The sequence below is a fragment of the Pseudophryne corroboree genome, chromosome 8 (genome assembly GCF_028390025.1).
Source record: "Pseudophryne corroboree isolate aPseCor3 chromosome 8, aPseCor3.hap2, whole genome shotgun sequence".
NCBI lineage: Eukaryota > Metazoa > Chordata > Amphibia > Anura > Myobatrachidae > Pseudophryne > Pseudophryne corroboree.
In genome coordinates, this window is record NC_086451.1 from 57,942,694 (window position 1) to 57,959,182 (window position 16,489).

The window sequence follows — 16,489 nt, forward strand, 5'->3', positions numbered from 1 at the left end:
TTACTCACCGGTAATTCTATTTCTCATAGTCCGTAGTGGATGCTGGGCGCCCATCCCAAGTGCGGATTGTCTGCAATACTTGTATATAGTTATTGCTTAACTAAAGGGTTATTGTTGAGCTATCTGTTGAGAGGCTCAGTTGTTATCATGCTGTTAACTGGGTATTGTATCACGAGTTATACGGTGTGATTGGTGTGGCTGGTATGAGTCTTACCCGGGATTCAAAATCCTTCCTAATTGTGTCAGCTCTTCCGGGCACAGTATCCTAACTGAGGTCTGGAGGAGGGTCTTAGTGGGAGGAGCCAGTGCACACCAGTAGTCTAAAGCTTTCTTTGTAGTTGTGCCCAGTCTCCTGCGGAGCTGCTAATCCCCATGGTCCTTACGGAGTCCCCAGCATCCACTACGGACTATGAGAAATAGAATTACCGGTGAGTAAATTCTTATTTTTTGTTCTCCATATTTTAATGCGCACAACTAAAAGCCACCACAGGTATACAATGTAGATGGATGGATAGTATAGTATTATATTACTTATGGAGGACGACTGACGACACAGAGGTAGGTACAGCCGTGGCCTACCGTACTGCTATATATATATAATATACGTATAATATAATAACGGACCTGGTGGACACTGTCAGCAGACTGCTTGTTAGGTTCCTGGTGCTCAGAACAAGGGAGATGTTCATGAAGTGAGTCCAGAGCACCAGGACGTAACGCTGGGAAAGGGGAATGGAAAGGGAATAGCCCCTGGCGCCCTAACTCTGTTGTCTCACCCGTGCTATCGGAAATCCCTTGCGAGACTATGGTTTCTTGAGCCCTTGGCAGCCACGTTTGAAGGGCGGATTATGTCTGCCCAACTCCGGTGCCCCCCGGTCTTAATGAGAGACAAAGGGAAATCCGAGGCAGAATGATAACAAGAGGACCTCTAACTAAGCAAACAGGCCAGGGGCTATAAGCTAGCTAAAAACCTAAAGTATGTGCGGAGAAACCGCCAAAGGAAAAGAACAACAAAGGAAATGCTGATCACACGCCGACACAATACCTTTGTGTACCGGCGGTGACAGCATAAGCAGAACCCTCTGCAAAACACCAGGGACAGAAACAATAATGGAATACAGCGGCCTAGGCCAACGGACGCGGGAGAGCCGCTACTCACGGAACCGGTACGAATACTGGCAAACGGACAGGAACTTCTAATGCTGCCGACACCGACTCTCAGAACTGGAGGACAGGCAGAATCCCAAACGACAGACCGGTGGACACCAGGAAGCCAGAAGACTTGACCAGGGACAGGCAAAGCCACTGGAACTCAGGGCAGGAACGCCTCACAGCAGGACACGGGATCAGACACAGGAATCGACACAGGGACTGACACAGGAATCAACACAGGGACCGACAGGAACCAGCTCAAACTTCAAGCAGACTGCAAACCAAGGAATATCACCAGCATCTGTGAATTGCAAACAGCCAGCATATAACAGAGAGGCCTAATTAATAATCCCATGCAGCTGCCCTGTGCATGACTCTAAACTGACAAGATGCAATTAGCAGCCAGGTGAGGCTGAACACATGGGAACAAGCTGCAATTACACAGACTCACCAGCGGCAGCAGACAAGAGTATTCTAAAACAGAGCAACGGGAAATCCTGGCATGCAAGACAACTTTATAAACATAAAATAGGAATGAACCACTACCTGTGGTTCATAACAGTATCCCCTCCTTAAGGGTGAGCTCCGAGCACCCCATGACACCCACGGGGAACATAAACAGAAGTATAACATGAAATACAGAACAAAACTGCAAAACAGGAATGAGCCACAGCCGTGGCTCATAACATTACCCCCCCCCCTTGAGGAGAGGTCAAAAGACCCCAAAATTCAGACTATCCAGAACAAGGGATACAAAAAAAAAAAACCTGACACACTGGTCTAACAGACTAGAAAACAAAAAACAAGCTGTAGCAACAACTTGTAACAGTGCCCTCCCATTGATGGTGGCCACTGGACACAAGACAAGGAAAAAAAAAATCTCTCTTTTTTTTTATCAAGGCAAGAGTCAAAAATTATTTCTTTTTCTTCTTCTTCTTTTTACAAAGCTCTTTAGGTCTGACCAAGGTAATTCCCCAAACATTGTCTGAACTGATGGTACCACCCAGCAAGGCTGCGTTCAAATCAGAGACAGGTCTCTTACCCTTGAGAGCTGAACTTTCTGGTAAAGTACTATTATTAGAAGAAGAAGTCAAAAAAGCACATCCTGCAGTCAAAACAACGGGCTGGGACTCTTGTGCCGAGTTTACAGTATTTGGTGGACTCTCAGCAGACAAGACGGGTGACTTAGAGGAACCTGAACCAATTTCTTTGGAACCGTATCTTTTAACAATTGCATCACAGAATGCTAGGGGATCCTGAAGAATGGGATCTTCAGCTTTCATTAGACTGGTTGCCCACTCAGAAGGCTCTCCTCTAAAAGAATAAATCAGATAGAGCCCAAGGTTTTCTGAAGTGATGCCCAGAAATGGTCTAGACAACATAATAGTGTAATAGTGTTTGAAAAGCGCCAGAAATTGGGCGAAGTCCCCATCAAAGGTTATGGATGTTGAGATATCAGAGTCAGGATCTGTTTCCTTCTCATCTGACTGACTGGAGTGCTTTGCTAGGACCTGGTCACTATTGACCTTACTCGAGGCTGAGACTCTCTGAACCCCACCCGGGGCTGAGACTTTCTGAACCCCACCCGGGGCAGTGACTTTCTGAACCCCACCCGGGGTAGTGACTTTCTGAACCCCACCCGGGGCAGTGACTTTCTGAACCCCACCCGGGGCAGTGACTTTCTGAACCCCACCCGGGGCAGTGACTTTCGGGAACCCCGCTGGGGCAGTGGCCTCCGAGAAACCCGCTGGGGCAGTGGCCTCCGGGAACCCCGCTGGGGCCAGCACCTCGGATTCTTTTACTGGGACCGGGCCGTTGGCCTCCCTGACTGGGATCGGGCCATCGGCCTCCCTCTCTGAGTCGATAATTATCGAAAGTTCTCCCGGGACTATGACTTCCGGGACTTTTGCTGAAGCAATAACGTTCAGATCCTCCACTAATGCTATGCTTCTTAAGTTCTTTCCTGGGGAAGCGACTTCTAGACCCTTCTTTGGGGCTGCGTCTCTCGAGACCCCACTTGGGAATATTACTTCAAAGATCCCTTCTGGGGTTTTGCTTCTCGAGTTCCCCTCAAGAACTATGGTTTTAGAGACCCTTTCTAGGGTTGCGCTTTTCAAGTCCCTACCTGGGGTAACAGCTTCTGAGACCCCTTCTGGTATGGACACCTGAACTATAATATTTGATGTCCCTCTATAAGCTAGGGCATCGGGTACCGCTCCAGCACTCTGGGCATCGGGTACCGCTCCAGCACTCTGGGCATTGGGTACCGCTCCAGCACTCTGGGCATCGGGTACCGCTCCAGCACTCTGGGCATCGGGTACCGCTCCAGCACTCTGGGCATCGGGTACCGCTCCAGCACTCTGGGCATCGGACACCGCACCAAGAACCCGGGCTACGGGCACCACTCCAGGACCCTGGGCTACGGGCACCACTCCAGGACCCTGGGCTACGGGCACCACTCCAGGACCCTGGGCTACGGGCACCACTCCAGGACCCTGGGCTACGGGCACCACTCCAGGACCCTGGGCTACGGGCACCACTCCAGGACCCTGGGCTACGGGCACCACTCCAGGACCCTGGGCTACGGGCACCACTCCAGGAACCTGGGCATCGGGCACCACTCCAGGAACCTGGGCATCGGGCACCACTCCAGGGACTTGCAACTCCGCTTCCACAGGAACCTCAAGAGAGGAGAGAAACATTCTCTTTTGATTCCTGAATCTATAATGGGGCTCCCTTGCCCAAGGACCCCAATTATAGGACAGAGAGCCTTTTTGTGTGGGTTGTGTGACAAGTACCTCTGCCACAGTAGAGACAGGAGTAGGTCTTGTATCATGACTTAACTTGGCCAGAGGGCAAGACTCGTCACCACACTTTGGCTTGCGCAACTCACAGGTCTGCAGATAATGGCCTAAACCCCCACAATATAGGCATAAGTTTAAGTTTCTGCTACGCAGACGCTCCTCTTCTGAGAGCCTGGGCCGCAGAAAACTTTTAAACCTTTTCTCTTCAATTAAACCAGAGGATTCTCTTGTCACCATACTGTGAACAAGAGTCTCTTTGGAGATAGATGTACTCTCAACGACTTCTGGCAAAATGAGCAAGATTTTAGTCAGAAGGTTTTGCAGTTGCTTTAGGGATTGCTGCAAAACTTCTAGTCGCTCTGGTCTCAAAGCACTGAATACAGAGTTCAGGGCTGCGAGAGATGCCTGCAGGGCTTACATAGTAGACATAGGAGGATTTAAAACTAGACAAGACAAGACAAGACAAGGCAAGACAAGGCACGGCAAGACAAGGCAAGGCAAGACAAGGCAAGGCAAGACTAAATTTTGCTAAACAAAACAAGACTTTTTTTTTTTTTTTTTTTAAACACCGGACTGGATTCTAAACACCGGACTGGATTCTAAACACCGGACTGGATTCTAAACACCGGACTGGGCCAAAAAAGAAAAAAAGTTTTATTTCTTTTTTGTGGTATGGCTGGTGATAATGTTAGGTTCCTGGTGCTCAGAACAAGGGAGATGTTCATGAAGTGAGTCCAGAGCACCAGGACGTAACGCTGGGAAAGGGGAATGGAAAGGGAATAGCCCCTGGCGCCCTAACTCTGTTGTCTCACCCGTGCTATCGGAAATCCCTTGCGAGACTATGGTTTCTTGAGCCCTTGGCAGCCACGTTTGAAGGGCGGATTATGTCTGCCCAACTCTGGTGCCCCCCGGTCTTAATGAGAGACAAAGGGAAATCCGAGGCAGAATGATAACAAGAGGACCTCTAACTAAGCAAACAGGCCAGGGGCTATAAGCTAACTAAAAACCTAAAGTATGTGCGGAGAAACCGCCAAAGGAAAAGAACAACAAAGGAAATGCTGATCACACGCCGACACAATACCTTTGTGTACCGGCGGTGACAGCATAAGCAGAACCCTCTGCAAAACACCAGGGACAGAAACAATAATGGAATACAGCGGCCTAGGCCAACGGACGCGGGAGAGCCGCTACTCACGGAACCGGTACGAATACTGGCAAACGGACAGGAACTTCTAATGCTGCCGACACCGACTCTCAGAACTGGAGGACAGGCAGAATCCCAAACGACAGACCGGTGGACACCAGGAAGCCAGAAGACTTGACCAGGGACAGGCAAAGCCACTGGAACTCAGGGCAGGAACGCCTCACAGCAGGACACGGGATCAGACACAGGAATCGACACAGGGACTGACACAGGAATCAACACAGGGACCGACAGGAACCAGCTCAAACTTCAAGCAGACTGCAAACCAAGGAATATCACCAGCATCTGTGAATTGCAAACAGCCAGCATATAACAGAGAGGCCTAATTAATAATCCCATGCAGCTGCCCTGTGCATGACTCTAAACTGACAAGATGCAATTAGCAGCCAGGTGAGGCTGAACACATGGGAACAAGCTGCAATTACACAGACTCACCAGCGGCAGCAGACAAGAGTATTCTAAAACAGAGCAACGGGAAATCCTGGCATGCAAGACAACTTTATAAACATAAAATAGGAATGAACCACTACCTGTGGTTCATAACAGTATCCCCTCCTTAAGGGTGAGCTCCGAGCACCCCATGACACCCACGGGGAACATAAACAGAAGTATAACATGAAATACAGAACAAAACTGCAAAACAGGAATGAGCCACAGCCGTGGCTCATAACACTGCTAAACTAGTATGAAGAAGAAAAAAGCCGCCACAGGTATACAATGTAGATGGATGGATAGTATAGTATTATATTACTTACGGACGACGAGTGCACTGACGACACAGAGGTAGGTACAGCCGTGGCCTACCGTACTGCTATATATATATATATATAATATACTGTATAATAATAACGGACCTGGTGGACACTGTCAGCAGACTGTTAAACTAGTATGAAGAAAAAAAAAGCCACCACAGGTATACAATGTAGATGGATGGATAGTATAGTATTACTTATGGACGACGAGTGCACTGACGACACAGAGGTAGGTACAGCCATGGCCTACCGTACTGCTATATATATATATATATAATATACTGTATAATAATAACGGACCTGGTGGACACTGTCAGCAGACTGCTAAACTAGTATGAAGGAAAAAAAAGCCACCACAGGTATACAATGTAGATGGATGGATAGTATAGTATTATATTACTTATGGACGACGAGTGCACTGACGACACAGAGGTAGGTACAGCCGTGGCCTACCGTACTGCTATATATATATATAATATACTGTATAATAATAACGGACCTGGTGGACACTGTCAGCAGACTGCTAAACTAGTATGAAGAAAAAAAAAGCCACCACAGGTATACAATGTAGATGGATGGATAGTATAGCATTATATTACTTATGGACGACGAGTGCACTGACGACACAGAGGTAGGTACAGCCGTGGCCTACCGTACTGCTATATATATATATAATATACTGTATAATAATAACGGACCTGGTGGACACTGTCAGCAGACTGCTAAAATAGTATGCAGAAAAAAAAAGCCACCACAGGTATACAATGTAGATGGATGGATAGTATAGTATTATATTACTTATGGACGACGAGTGCACTGACGACACAGAGGTAGGTACAGCCGTGGCCTACCGTACTGCTATATATATATATATAATATACTGTATAATAATAACGGACCTGGTGGACACTGTCAGCAGACTGCTAAACTAGTATGAAGAAAAAAAAAGCCACCACAGGTATACAATGTAGATGGATGGATAGTATAGTATTATATTACTTATGGACGACGAGTGCACTGACGACACAGAGGTAGGTACAGCCGTGGCCTACCGTACTGCTATATATATATATAATATACTGTATAATAATAACGGACCAGGTGGACACTGTCAGCAGACTGCTTAACTAGTATGAAGAAAAAAAAAGCCACCACAGGTATACAATGTAGATGGATGGATAGTATAGTATTATATTACTTATGGACGACGAGTGCACTGACGACACAGAGGTAGGTACAGCCGTGGCCTACCGTACTGCTATATATATATATATAATATACTGTATAATAATAACGGACCTGGTGGACACTGTCAGCAGACTGCTAAACTAGTATGAAGAAAAAAAAAGCCACCACAGGTATACAATGTAGATGGATGGATAGTATAGTATTATATTACTTATGGACGACGAGTGCACTGACGACACAGAGGTAGGTACAGCCGTGGCCTACCGTACTGCTAATAGATATAATAAATATACTGTATAATAATAACGGACCTGGTGGACACTGTCAGCAGACTGCTAAACTAGTATGAAGAAAAAAAAAGCCACCACAGGAGTGTTTTTCAGGCAGACAAACGTATACTGGACTGGTGGTCACTGTCAGCAAAACTGTGCACTGTACTCCTGCTATAACTGCTCCCCAGTCCCCACAATTAGGCAGTGTGAGCACTGAGCAGTGCACTCAGCACAGATATATCATGCAGCAGTGCAGCACACTGAGTGAGCACAGATATGGTGGAGCGTTTTTCTTCAGGCAGAGAAACAAAGGATTAAACTAACTGGTGGTATAATCAAAACCCTGCACTGTACTCCAACAGCTGCTCCCCGTACCCAATCCTCCCCACAATTATAAGTCACTCAGTCTCTTTACTCTTTTCTTCTACTATAACGGAGAGGACGCCAGCCACGTCTCCCTATCAATCTCAATGCACGTGTGAAAATGGCGGCGACGCGCGGCTCCTTATATAGAATCCGAATCTCGCGAGAATCCGACAGCGGGATGATGACGTTCGGGCGCGCTCGTGTTAACCGAGCAAGTTGGGAGGATCCGAGTCGCTCGGACCCGTGAAAAAAAAGGTGAAGTTCGGGCGGGTTCGTATCCCGAGGATCCGAACCCGCTCATCACTATGTACAATATGGGTGTGGTATAGCGGTTCGAATCAATTTTTCCCGACAAAGATTAGTCCGACAGTGATTGTCAGACAATTTAGTTTTACCGTCAAACTATGGTTCGACATTAATCATACCTCGACATAGATAACGTAGACAATGAAAGTAAACAGACCTCTCGAAGATCGACAGCGTGTATGCAGACATTAAAAAAGCCCGACAATTATCAATTAGATACGTATTACACAGACACTGTTGAAGACCGACAAAGCATATATAGACATTTTAAAGTCCGACAGGACATAAGTCAGATAAGCTCAAGACCGACAAACCAAAGACCGACAAAACATATGTAGACATTTTTTAAGTCCGACAGGACATAAGTCAGATAAGCTCAAGACCGACAAACCAAAGACCGACACAGCATATGTAGACATTTTTTAAGTCCGACAGGACATAAGTCAGATAAGCTCAAGACCGACAAACCAAAGACCGACACAGCATATGTAGACATTTTTTAAGTCCGACAGGACATAAGTCAGATAAGCTCAAGACCGACAAACAAAAGATCGACAAAATATATGTAGACATTTTAAAGTCCGACAGGACATAAGTCAGATAAGCTCAAGACCGACAAACATTCATTATCAAAAAATAATATTACACATAACTGAGACTTGTAGTTCTCCTAACCACCCCTGTACACTCAGTCACGGCGTCGCCACCATACCTGGACGCAACGCTCTCAATAGCTATTGCGGGTGGACGGGACTCACAGCGTCTCGTCTTGGACGGCCCCCCGTCGCCAGCAATAGCTACTGAGGGCTGTTAGCGTAGGCGCGTCTGAGGTTAGACGGCATGGTGCCGTTGCTGGGGTGACGATGGAGGCGTCCAGGACAGGGCGCCCAGACATCGCGGGGGGCGTACGGAAGAGGGGTGACTGAGGGGATGGGGTGCTTTGCGAGGAAGGGTGGGGGTGTGTGGGGTTTGGCCTTGCACTCATGACTTTGGCCTGTATGGTTTGGGCTTGGTAGCTGTAAGGCTGACAGGTGTGGCTGGGACCTGTAGTTCCACGGATGAGGGTAGCGCCGTGGGCTGTTGGGGTGACCACCGTCCACCCGTCTAACCTATTTGGAGCTGAGGGTACAGGTGTGTACGCGGCGACATGTATGTAGGAGGGTAGTCTTGGGGAAATGAAAGTCTCAGAAGTCTATGATATCGATATATTGGCCCCTGTCCTAATAATCTGTCGGTGTTTTGCGTGCCGGTATTATTTTATTCTTTTATATGTATGTATTGTCTAGGTATATGATGTCGGTTTTATGTGATGTCTATGCATACACTGTCGGTCTTTTACTTGTCGATATTATCGAGGTCTGTTTGATTAATTGTCGGTCTTTTTTACTGTCTATGTATGCACTGTCGGGTTTTTGTCATGTCGGTCAAATGCACGTCTGACTTGTGTTTTGTCGGTCTTTTGTGTGTCTGCATATATACTGTCGGTCTGTTGTGTTTCGGTATAAATCTTGTCTGATGAAGGACTTGTCGGTCTGTTGTGTTGTCGATTTATGCAATGTCGGTTTAGAGGTGTTCGATGTGACTGTTGTCTGACTTACGAACTGTCGGTCTTTGTTCTGTCGGACTGTTGGTCTTGTCGGGCTTTCCTTTGTCTTTATTTTAACTTTGTCTGACTTTTAGCTGTCGGTCTCTCACTACTGTCTAACTGGTGTCTTTCTGTCTTCTGTTGTCGGTCTTTTCGCTGTCTGTATTCTTCATGTCGGCGAGTCAGCCGGAACCCGTACAATATGATCTATAACACTGCTATAGAGCCCATCTTACCATAAGCATTCATCTCCTGATCACACAGCCGTATAAAGGGGGTAATTCAGACCTGATCGCTGGGCAGCGATTTTTGTAGCCCTGCGATCAGATAGTCACCGCCTACAGGGGGAGTGTATTTTCGCTGTGCAAGTGTGTAAACGCAAACTGATTTTGTGCAGTCTCTGCGCAGCCCGTGACTTGAACAGATATGACGTCATACACCCTCCCTGCAAACGCTTGGACGCGCCTGCTGACCGGCGATCCCCATTGCTGTGGTCCGTCGCGCCTGCGCATTGCGGCTCACATGCATGCGCAGTTCAGATCTGATCACACGCTGCGATCAGGTCTGATTTACCCCCAAAGTGTCTTCTCAGCTGAGGCCTCATTTTGGGCTTTTTCTCTTTCTCTTCCCAGCTTTGCAGACTGACCTGCGTGACAAGCTCTTCGGGCAGCACTTGGCTCATAATGTCATCTTACGGGCGCTGACGGGATTTATGAACACTGAAAACGCCAAGAAACCTCTGACCTTATCACTACATGGCTGGACAGGAACTGGGAAGAACTTTGTCAGCAAAATTATTGCAGAGAATATTTACAAGCTGGGGATGAAAAGCAAATCTGTCCATCTCTTTGTATCCAGCCTGCACTTCCCACACAACCGATCAATCTCTCTGTACAGGGTACTTCTCCAAATTGCAAATTGTACTTATATCATTTTTCTGAAGACGAGGCTCATTCACTATATTTTTTTTTAATCTTACCTCCCATGGAAATGGAGGCTACTGCATGTATAGGGATCAATGGTCATGGGGGATCATTCCGAGTTGATCGTAGCTGTGCTAAATTTAGCACAGCTATGATCATTCACACTGACATACGGGGGGGACGCCCAGCACAGGGCTAGTCCCCCCCGCATGTCGGTGCCCCCCCCCCCCCCCCCGCAGAAGTGCAAAGGCATCGCACAGCGGCGATGCCTTTGCACTTCAAGAGTAGCTCCCGACCAGCGCAGCTTTAGCGTGCTGGCCGGGAGCTACTCATCGCTCCCCAGCCTGCAGCGGCTGCGTGTGACATCTTGCAGCCGCTGCGGCCCGCCCCCCGTTCGGTCCGGCCCCCCCGCCCAGCGACCGCCTCTGCCTATCAATCAGGCAGAGGCGATCGTAGCGGCCCGACGGCCTTCAGCCGTCTGGCATGCGCCGGCGCACTGCGGCGCCGGCGCATGAGCAATTCTGACCCGATCGCACCGCTGCGATAAACTGCAGCATGCGATCGGGTCAGAATGACCACCATGGGCAGGATATAATGAAGTCCGAGTTTGGTGGCCGTGCGGGCCTTTTTTTTTAAAGGGGCAATCATTTACATAGCATGGTTTAGCCTTGTACATGATTGCTCCTTTAAAAAAAAACTCAACGTTTGGCCGGCATCCCACAGGGACTTTATTACATCCCGCCCAAGATGTCATATCAGATATGCAAAAAGGTTCAGTATGCAGTACCGGCGACCGACAGCGACATCCTGGCCACCATTATGCCAGCAGTGGGGCGAGCACTAGAAAGCCCCTTATGGTCGTGGACACCCACAGAGGGAGAATAGCCTGTGGCGCCGGTATTCTGGCGGCGGGATTTCACCGCTAGTCGAGATTCCGGCGTCGGCTTTGTGACTGCCGGGATCCCGATAAGCGGTGTTTTAACCGCTTCCCATGCAAAATACCCTATGTATAAAAATATAAAAGAATAACATAGACCTGTGAGAATGAGCTCTAAGGGAGGAGATTCAATAATTTTTAACGTAGCTCTGTGCGCTAATATAACGTGCAAAGTTTAATACTGTATACTGCAGCAAGTGAAAATATATTATATGACCTGGAAGCACACCCATGCAAAGTGGTATATCCTGGGTGCTTGGCCTAGTAACCAAGTAACTGTCGGATTTGTCCATCTATGAACAAGTTAACGATTAAGGGGTCTATTTACTGAGCCTTCCAGGGAGATAAAGCACCAACCAACCAGCTCCTGTCATTTTTCAAACACAGCCTGTAATACAGAGGCGTAACTAGGGTAGGGCAAGTGGGGCACGTGCCCTGGGCGCCTTGGCAGGCCCAGGAGAGGGGGGCGACGCCGGCGGCCAGGGCATCATGCCCCACTCGCCCCCGTCACGCCGAAATGTGAAGGGAGGAGAGAGCAGCGTCTCTCCCTCCCCTCACCGCCCTGCCAGCACTAGCAGCGCTGCTGTGTCCGGTGTCCGGCGGCGTTAGCCAATCAGAGCCTGCGGACCGGCTCCTGATTGGCTGCCGGTCCGCGAGCTCTGATTGGCTAGCGAACCGGCGCCACACAGCCGCCGGAGACCTGGAGCGGTGAGGGGAAGGAGAGGCGCTGCGCTGCGCTCTCCTCCCCTCACATATCAGAGGCGAGCCGGAGCCACAAGCGGTGAGTGACCGGGGGGGGAGCACAGTGGGGCATGTATCAGGCACAGTGGGGCATGTATCTGGCACAGTGGGGCATGTAACTGGCACAGTGGGGCATGTATCTGGCACAGTGGGGCATGTAACCGGCACAGTGGGGCATGTATCAGGCACAGTGGGGCATGTATCTGGCACAGTGGGGCATGTAACTGGCACAGTGGGGCATGTATCTGGCACAGTGGGGCATGTAACCGGCACAGTGGGGCATGTATCCGGCACAGTGGGGCATGTATCCGGCACAGTGGGGCTTTGTATCCGGCACAGTGGGGCATGTATCCGGCATAGTGGGGCTTTGTATCCGGCACTGTGGGGCATTGTATCTGGCACTGTGGGGCAATGTAACTGGCACTGTGGGGCATGTAACTGGCACTGTGAGGCATGTATCCGGCACTGTGGGGCATTGTATCTGGCACTGTGGAGCATTGTATCTGGCACTGTGGGGCAATGTAACTGGCACTGTGGGGCATGTATCCAGCACTGTGGGGCATTGTATCTGGCACTGTGGGGCAATGTAACTGGCACTGTGGGGCATGTAACTGGCACTGTGGGGCAATGTATCTGGCACTGTGGGGCAATGTAACTGGCACTGTGGGGCATGTAACTGGCACTGTGGGGCAATGTATCTGGCACTGTGGGGCTTTGTATCCGGCACAGTGGGGCATGTATCCGGTACAGTGGGGCTTTGTATCCGGCACTGTGGGGCATTGTATCTGGCACTGTGGGGCAATGTAACTGGCACTGTGGGGCATGTAACTGGCACTGTGGGGCAATGTATCTGGCACTGTGGGGCAATGTAACTGGCACTGTGGGGCATGTAACTGGCACTGTGAGGCATGTATCCGGCACTGTGGGGCATTGTATCTGGCACTGTGGGGCATTGTATCTGGCACTGTGGGGCAATGTAACTGGCACTGTGGGGCATGTATCCGGCACTGTGGGGCATTGTATCTGGCACTGGGGGGCAATGTATCTGGCACTGTGGGGCATTGTATTTGGCACTGTGGGGCAATGTAACTGGCACTGTGGGGCATGTAACTGGCACTGTGGGGCATGTAACTGGCACTGTGGGGCAATGTATCTGGCACTGTGGGGCAATGTAACTGGCACTGTGGGGCATGTATCCGGCACTGTGGGGCATGTATCTGGCACTGTAGGGCATTGTATCTGGCACTGTGGGGCAATGTAACTGGCACTGTGGGTCATGTAACGGGCACTGTAGGGCAATGTATCTGGCACTGTGGGGCAATGTAACTGGCACTGTGGGGCATTGTATCTGGCACTGTGGGGCATGTAACTGGCACTGTTGGGCATGTATCTGGCACTGTGGGGCAATGTAACTGGCACTGTGGGGCATGTAACTGGCACTGTGGGGCATGTATCCGGCACTGTGGGGCATTGTATCCGGCACTGTGGGGCAATGTAACTGGCACTGTGGGCCATTTTCAGTGGCCACACCCCTTCTGGTGCGTGGCCACACCCCTTCTGGTGTGTGACCATGCCCATTTTTCGCCTGCTCGCATGCTTCTTTTGGGTTGTTGTTTTTTTTTGGGGGGGCGCCATTTTCCATCTTGCCCTGGGCTCCGAAAACCCTAGTTACGCCTCTGCTGTAATATGGCAGTTACAAACTAATTGGCTGGTACTTTATCTCCGTCCACTTTATCTCCATCCAAGGCTTAGTAAATAGTCCTCCCATTTACTTGGCTGCTGTGCAAAATGGCCACTTTACATCCTAGGTGTATGCAGCAGGATAAGGGATTCCAAATGACTCCGGAATATTGTGCTTTCTGCATATTCGTTGAGTCTGCAATGCCATAAATATTTTCCGTGCACAGTGACATAACAGGGATGCACTGCACCCTGTGCCTGTCCCGTCATGCCGTTACGTAGGGGGAGCGGGGCCGCAGGGGGGGTGACTAACAGTGGTGGGTGTTTCTGTGTCAAAAAAAGCAGTTCCACTGTTACCTGCGGTCATGATTTGACGGTCATTCTGAGCAATCGTAGGGTTGCTCTAATGTCCAATGGTGCGCCCAATGGTGCGCCCAAAGGCCGACGGATGGCGCATCATTGTGTGTACATCAACGGATTTGGGTTGTGGCTGGTGGGCGCATTAAAAGGTTGCCCATTGGCAGCTGCTTCTATAAATCCGTCCACCTCTAAATCAGGACCATAGTTAACTAATTTGTCTGTAAACCACAAACTCAAGGCACACTGGTTTGTATTACTTTACATCTGTAAAGCTGTTGTCACTATAGATCAGTGGTTCTTTGTTGTATGGTTCCTGAACAAATTCTGTATATGTGGTGAGGACATCAAGGTGAAAATGAAACACATAGGGCGGTATCCAATTACCGCTGTTAATTAGTTAGACAAGGGCTATCCTATCAGCCCTGCTAAACAGCACTTATTAGGAATTGATTTTGAATGCCTCAGGCATATATATAAATATATATATATATATATATATATATATATATATACACAAATTATTTTATTTTCCTTTTATATACAGCAGCACTTAAACATTTTGGGTCAGGCTCAGTTAGATGCAGGCTTTACAGTGCAGTTTTAGCTCCCAGGTTAAGTGCCCGGAGCTATTCAATTACTGCCCGTGACTAGCCCCAAGGGTGCACTTAACATGGATCTTTCCTCACAGTTCCCGAGGCTGCGGGCTTACCGTTGGCTGTAATTGAATATCTCTAGTACCGGGGGCTCACAAAGGCAAAGGGTAATTACTGAATAGTTCCGGGCAATTAACCTGTGAGCTAAGTCTGCACGGAAAAGCTAATTGAATCTGCCCCTTTATCATTGCAAACGTACAGAGCTGGACATAGGCGTGTGCACGGGAGGTGTCTGGTGCGCACAGGCAGCCACTAATGTCCGGCACCCCCCGCACACAGATACAAATGTCGGGAGTCGGGATTTGACAAGGGTGCCCGGGTGGCAGCGCTGGAATATATGGGCAGGCGCTAGCGAGAGTGTCAGGCTTGCCGGCGACAAAGCCAATCAGGAGTGGCGGCTCTTGATTGGCTGCCGGACCACGGTTCCTGACTGGCTAGAGACCGGCGCCGCATTTGAATTGCCGCCGGAGAGCCTGTCACCAGTCACTCTCACTACTGCGCTGCTGCCTGGCATTAGTTAATAGCTCCCTGCCCTGTCTGACTACTGGAGCGAGGATGCAGCACCTGGCCTCGCTGTCCACTGGCTCAGGTGAACAGCGGGGGAGAGGGGCGGACATTGAGAGATGCTGAAAGAGTCAATGGGAGAAGCTGTAAGACAGAGTGAAAGGGGGGGGGAGCATGCTGAGAGGCAAAGAGTGAAGAAGGAGCATGCTGATAGGCAAAGAGTGAAAGGGGGGGCATGCTGAGAGGCAAAGAGTGAAGAAGGAGCATGCTGAGAGGCAAAGAGTGAAAGGGGGGGGCATGCTGAGAGGCAAAGAGTGAAGAAGGAGCATGCTGAGAGGCAAAGAGTGAAAGGGGGGGCATGCTGAGAGGCAAAGAGTGAAGAAGGAGCATGCTGAGAGGCAAAGAGTGAAAGGGGGGGCATACTGAGGGGCAAACAGTGAAGAGGGAGCATGCTGAGAGGTGAAAGGGGGGGCATGCTGAGAGGTGAAAGGGGGGAGCATGCTGAGAGGTGAAAGGGGGGGCATGCTGAGAGGTGAAATGGGGGGCATGCTGAGAGGTGAAAGGGGGGGCATGCTGAGAGGTGAAACGGGGGGCATGCTGAGAGGTGAAACGGGGGGCATGCTGAGAGGTGAAGGGGGGAGCATGCTGAGAGGTGAAAGGGGGGGCACGCTGAGAGGTGAAAGGGGGGGCATGCTGAGAGGTGAAAGGGGGGGCATGCTGAGAGGTGAAAGGGGGGGCATGCTGAGGAGCAAAGAGTGAAGAAGGAACATGCTGAGAGGCAAAGAGTGAAAGGGGGGGCATACTGAGGGGCAAACAGTGAAGAGGGAGCATGCTGAGGGGCATAGAGTGAAGGGAAGGCAAGCTGAGAGGCACAGAGTGAAGAGGGGGCAGGCTGAGAGGCACAGAGTAAAGGAGGAGCATGCTGAGAGGCACAGAGTAAAGGAGGAGCATGCTGAGAGGCACAGAGTGAAGGCCGGGAGGCTGAGAGGCACAGAGTGAAGAGGGGGCAGGCTGAGAGGCACAGAGTAAAGGAGGAGCATGCTGAGAGGCACAGAGTGAAGG

The 16,489-nt window shown here is 49.7% G+C and overlaps 1 protein-coding gene across 1 annotated transcript in view; it reads left to right on the forward strand.

Annotated features, from left to right (window-relative positions):
• The window catches only part of LOC134948459 (torsin-1A-like), a 46,885-nt gene that overhangs the window by 12,679 nt on the left and 17,717 nt on the right, over positions 1–16,489 (forward strand). Inside the window, exon 2 of the mRNA XM_063936441.1 lies at positions 10,262–10,527. Within this exon, the coding sequence (XP_063792511.1) occupies positions 10,262–10,527 (266 nt within the window). The remainder of the gene's footprint in view (positions 1–10,261; positions 10,528–16,489) is intronic.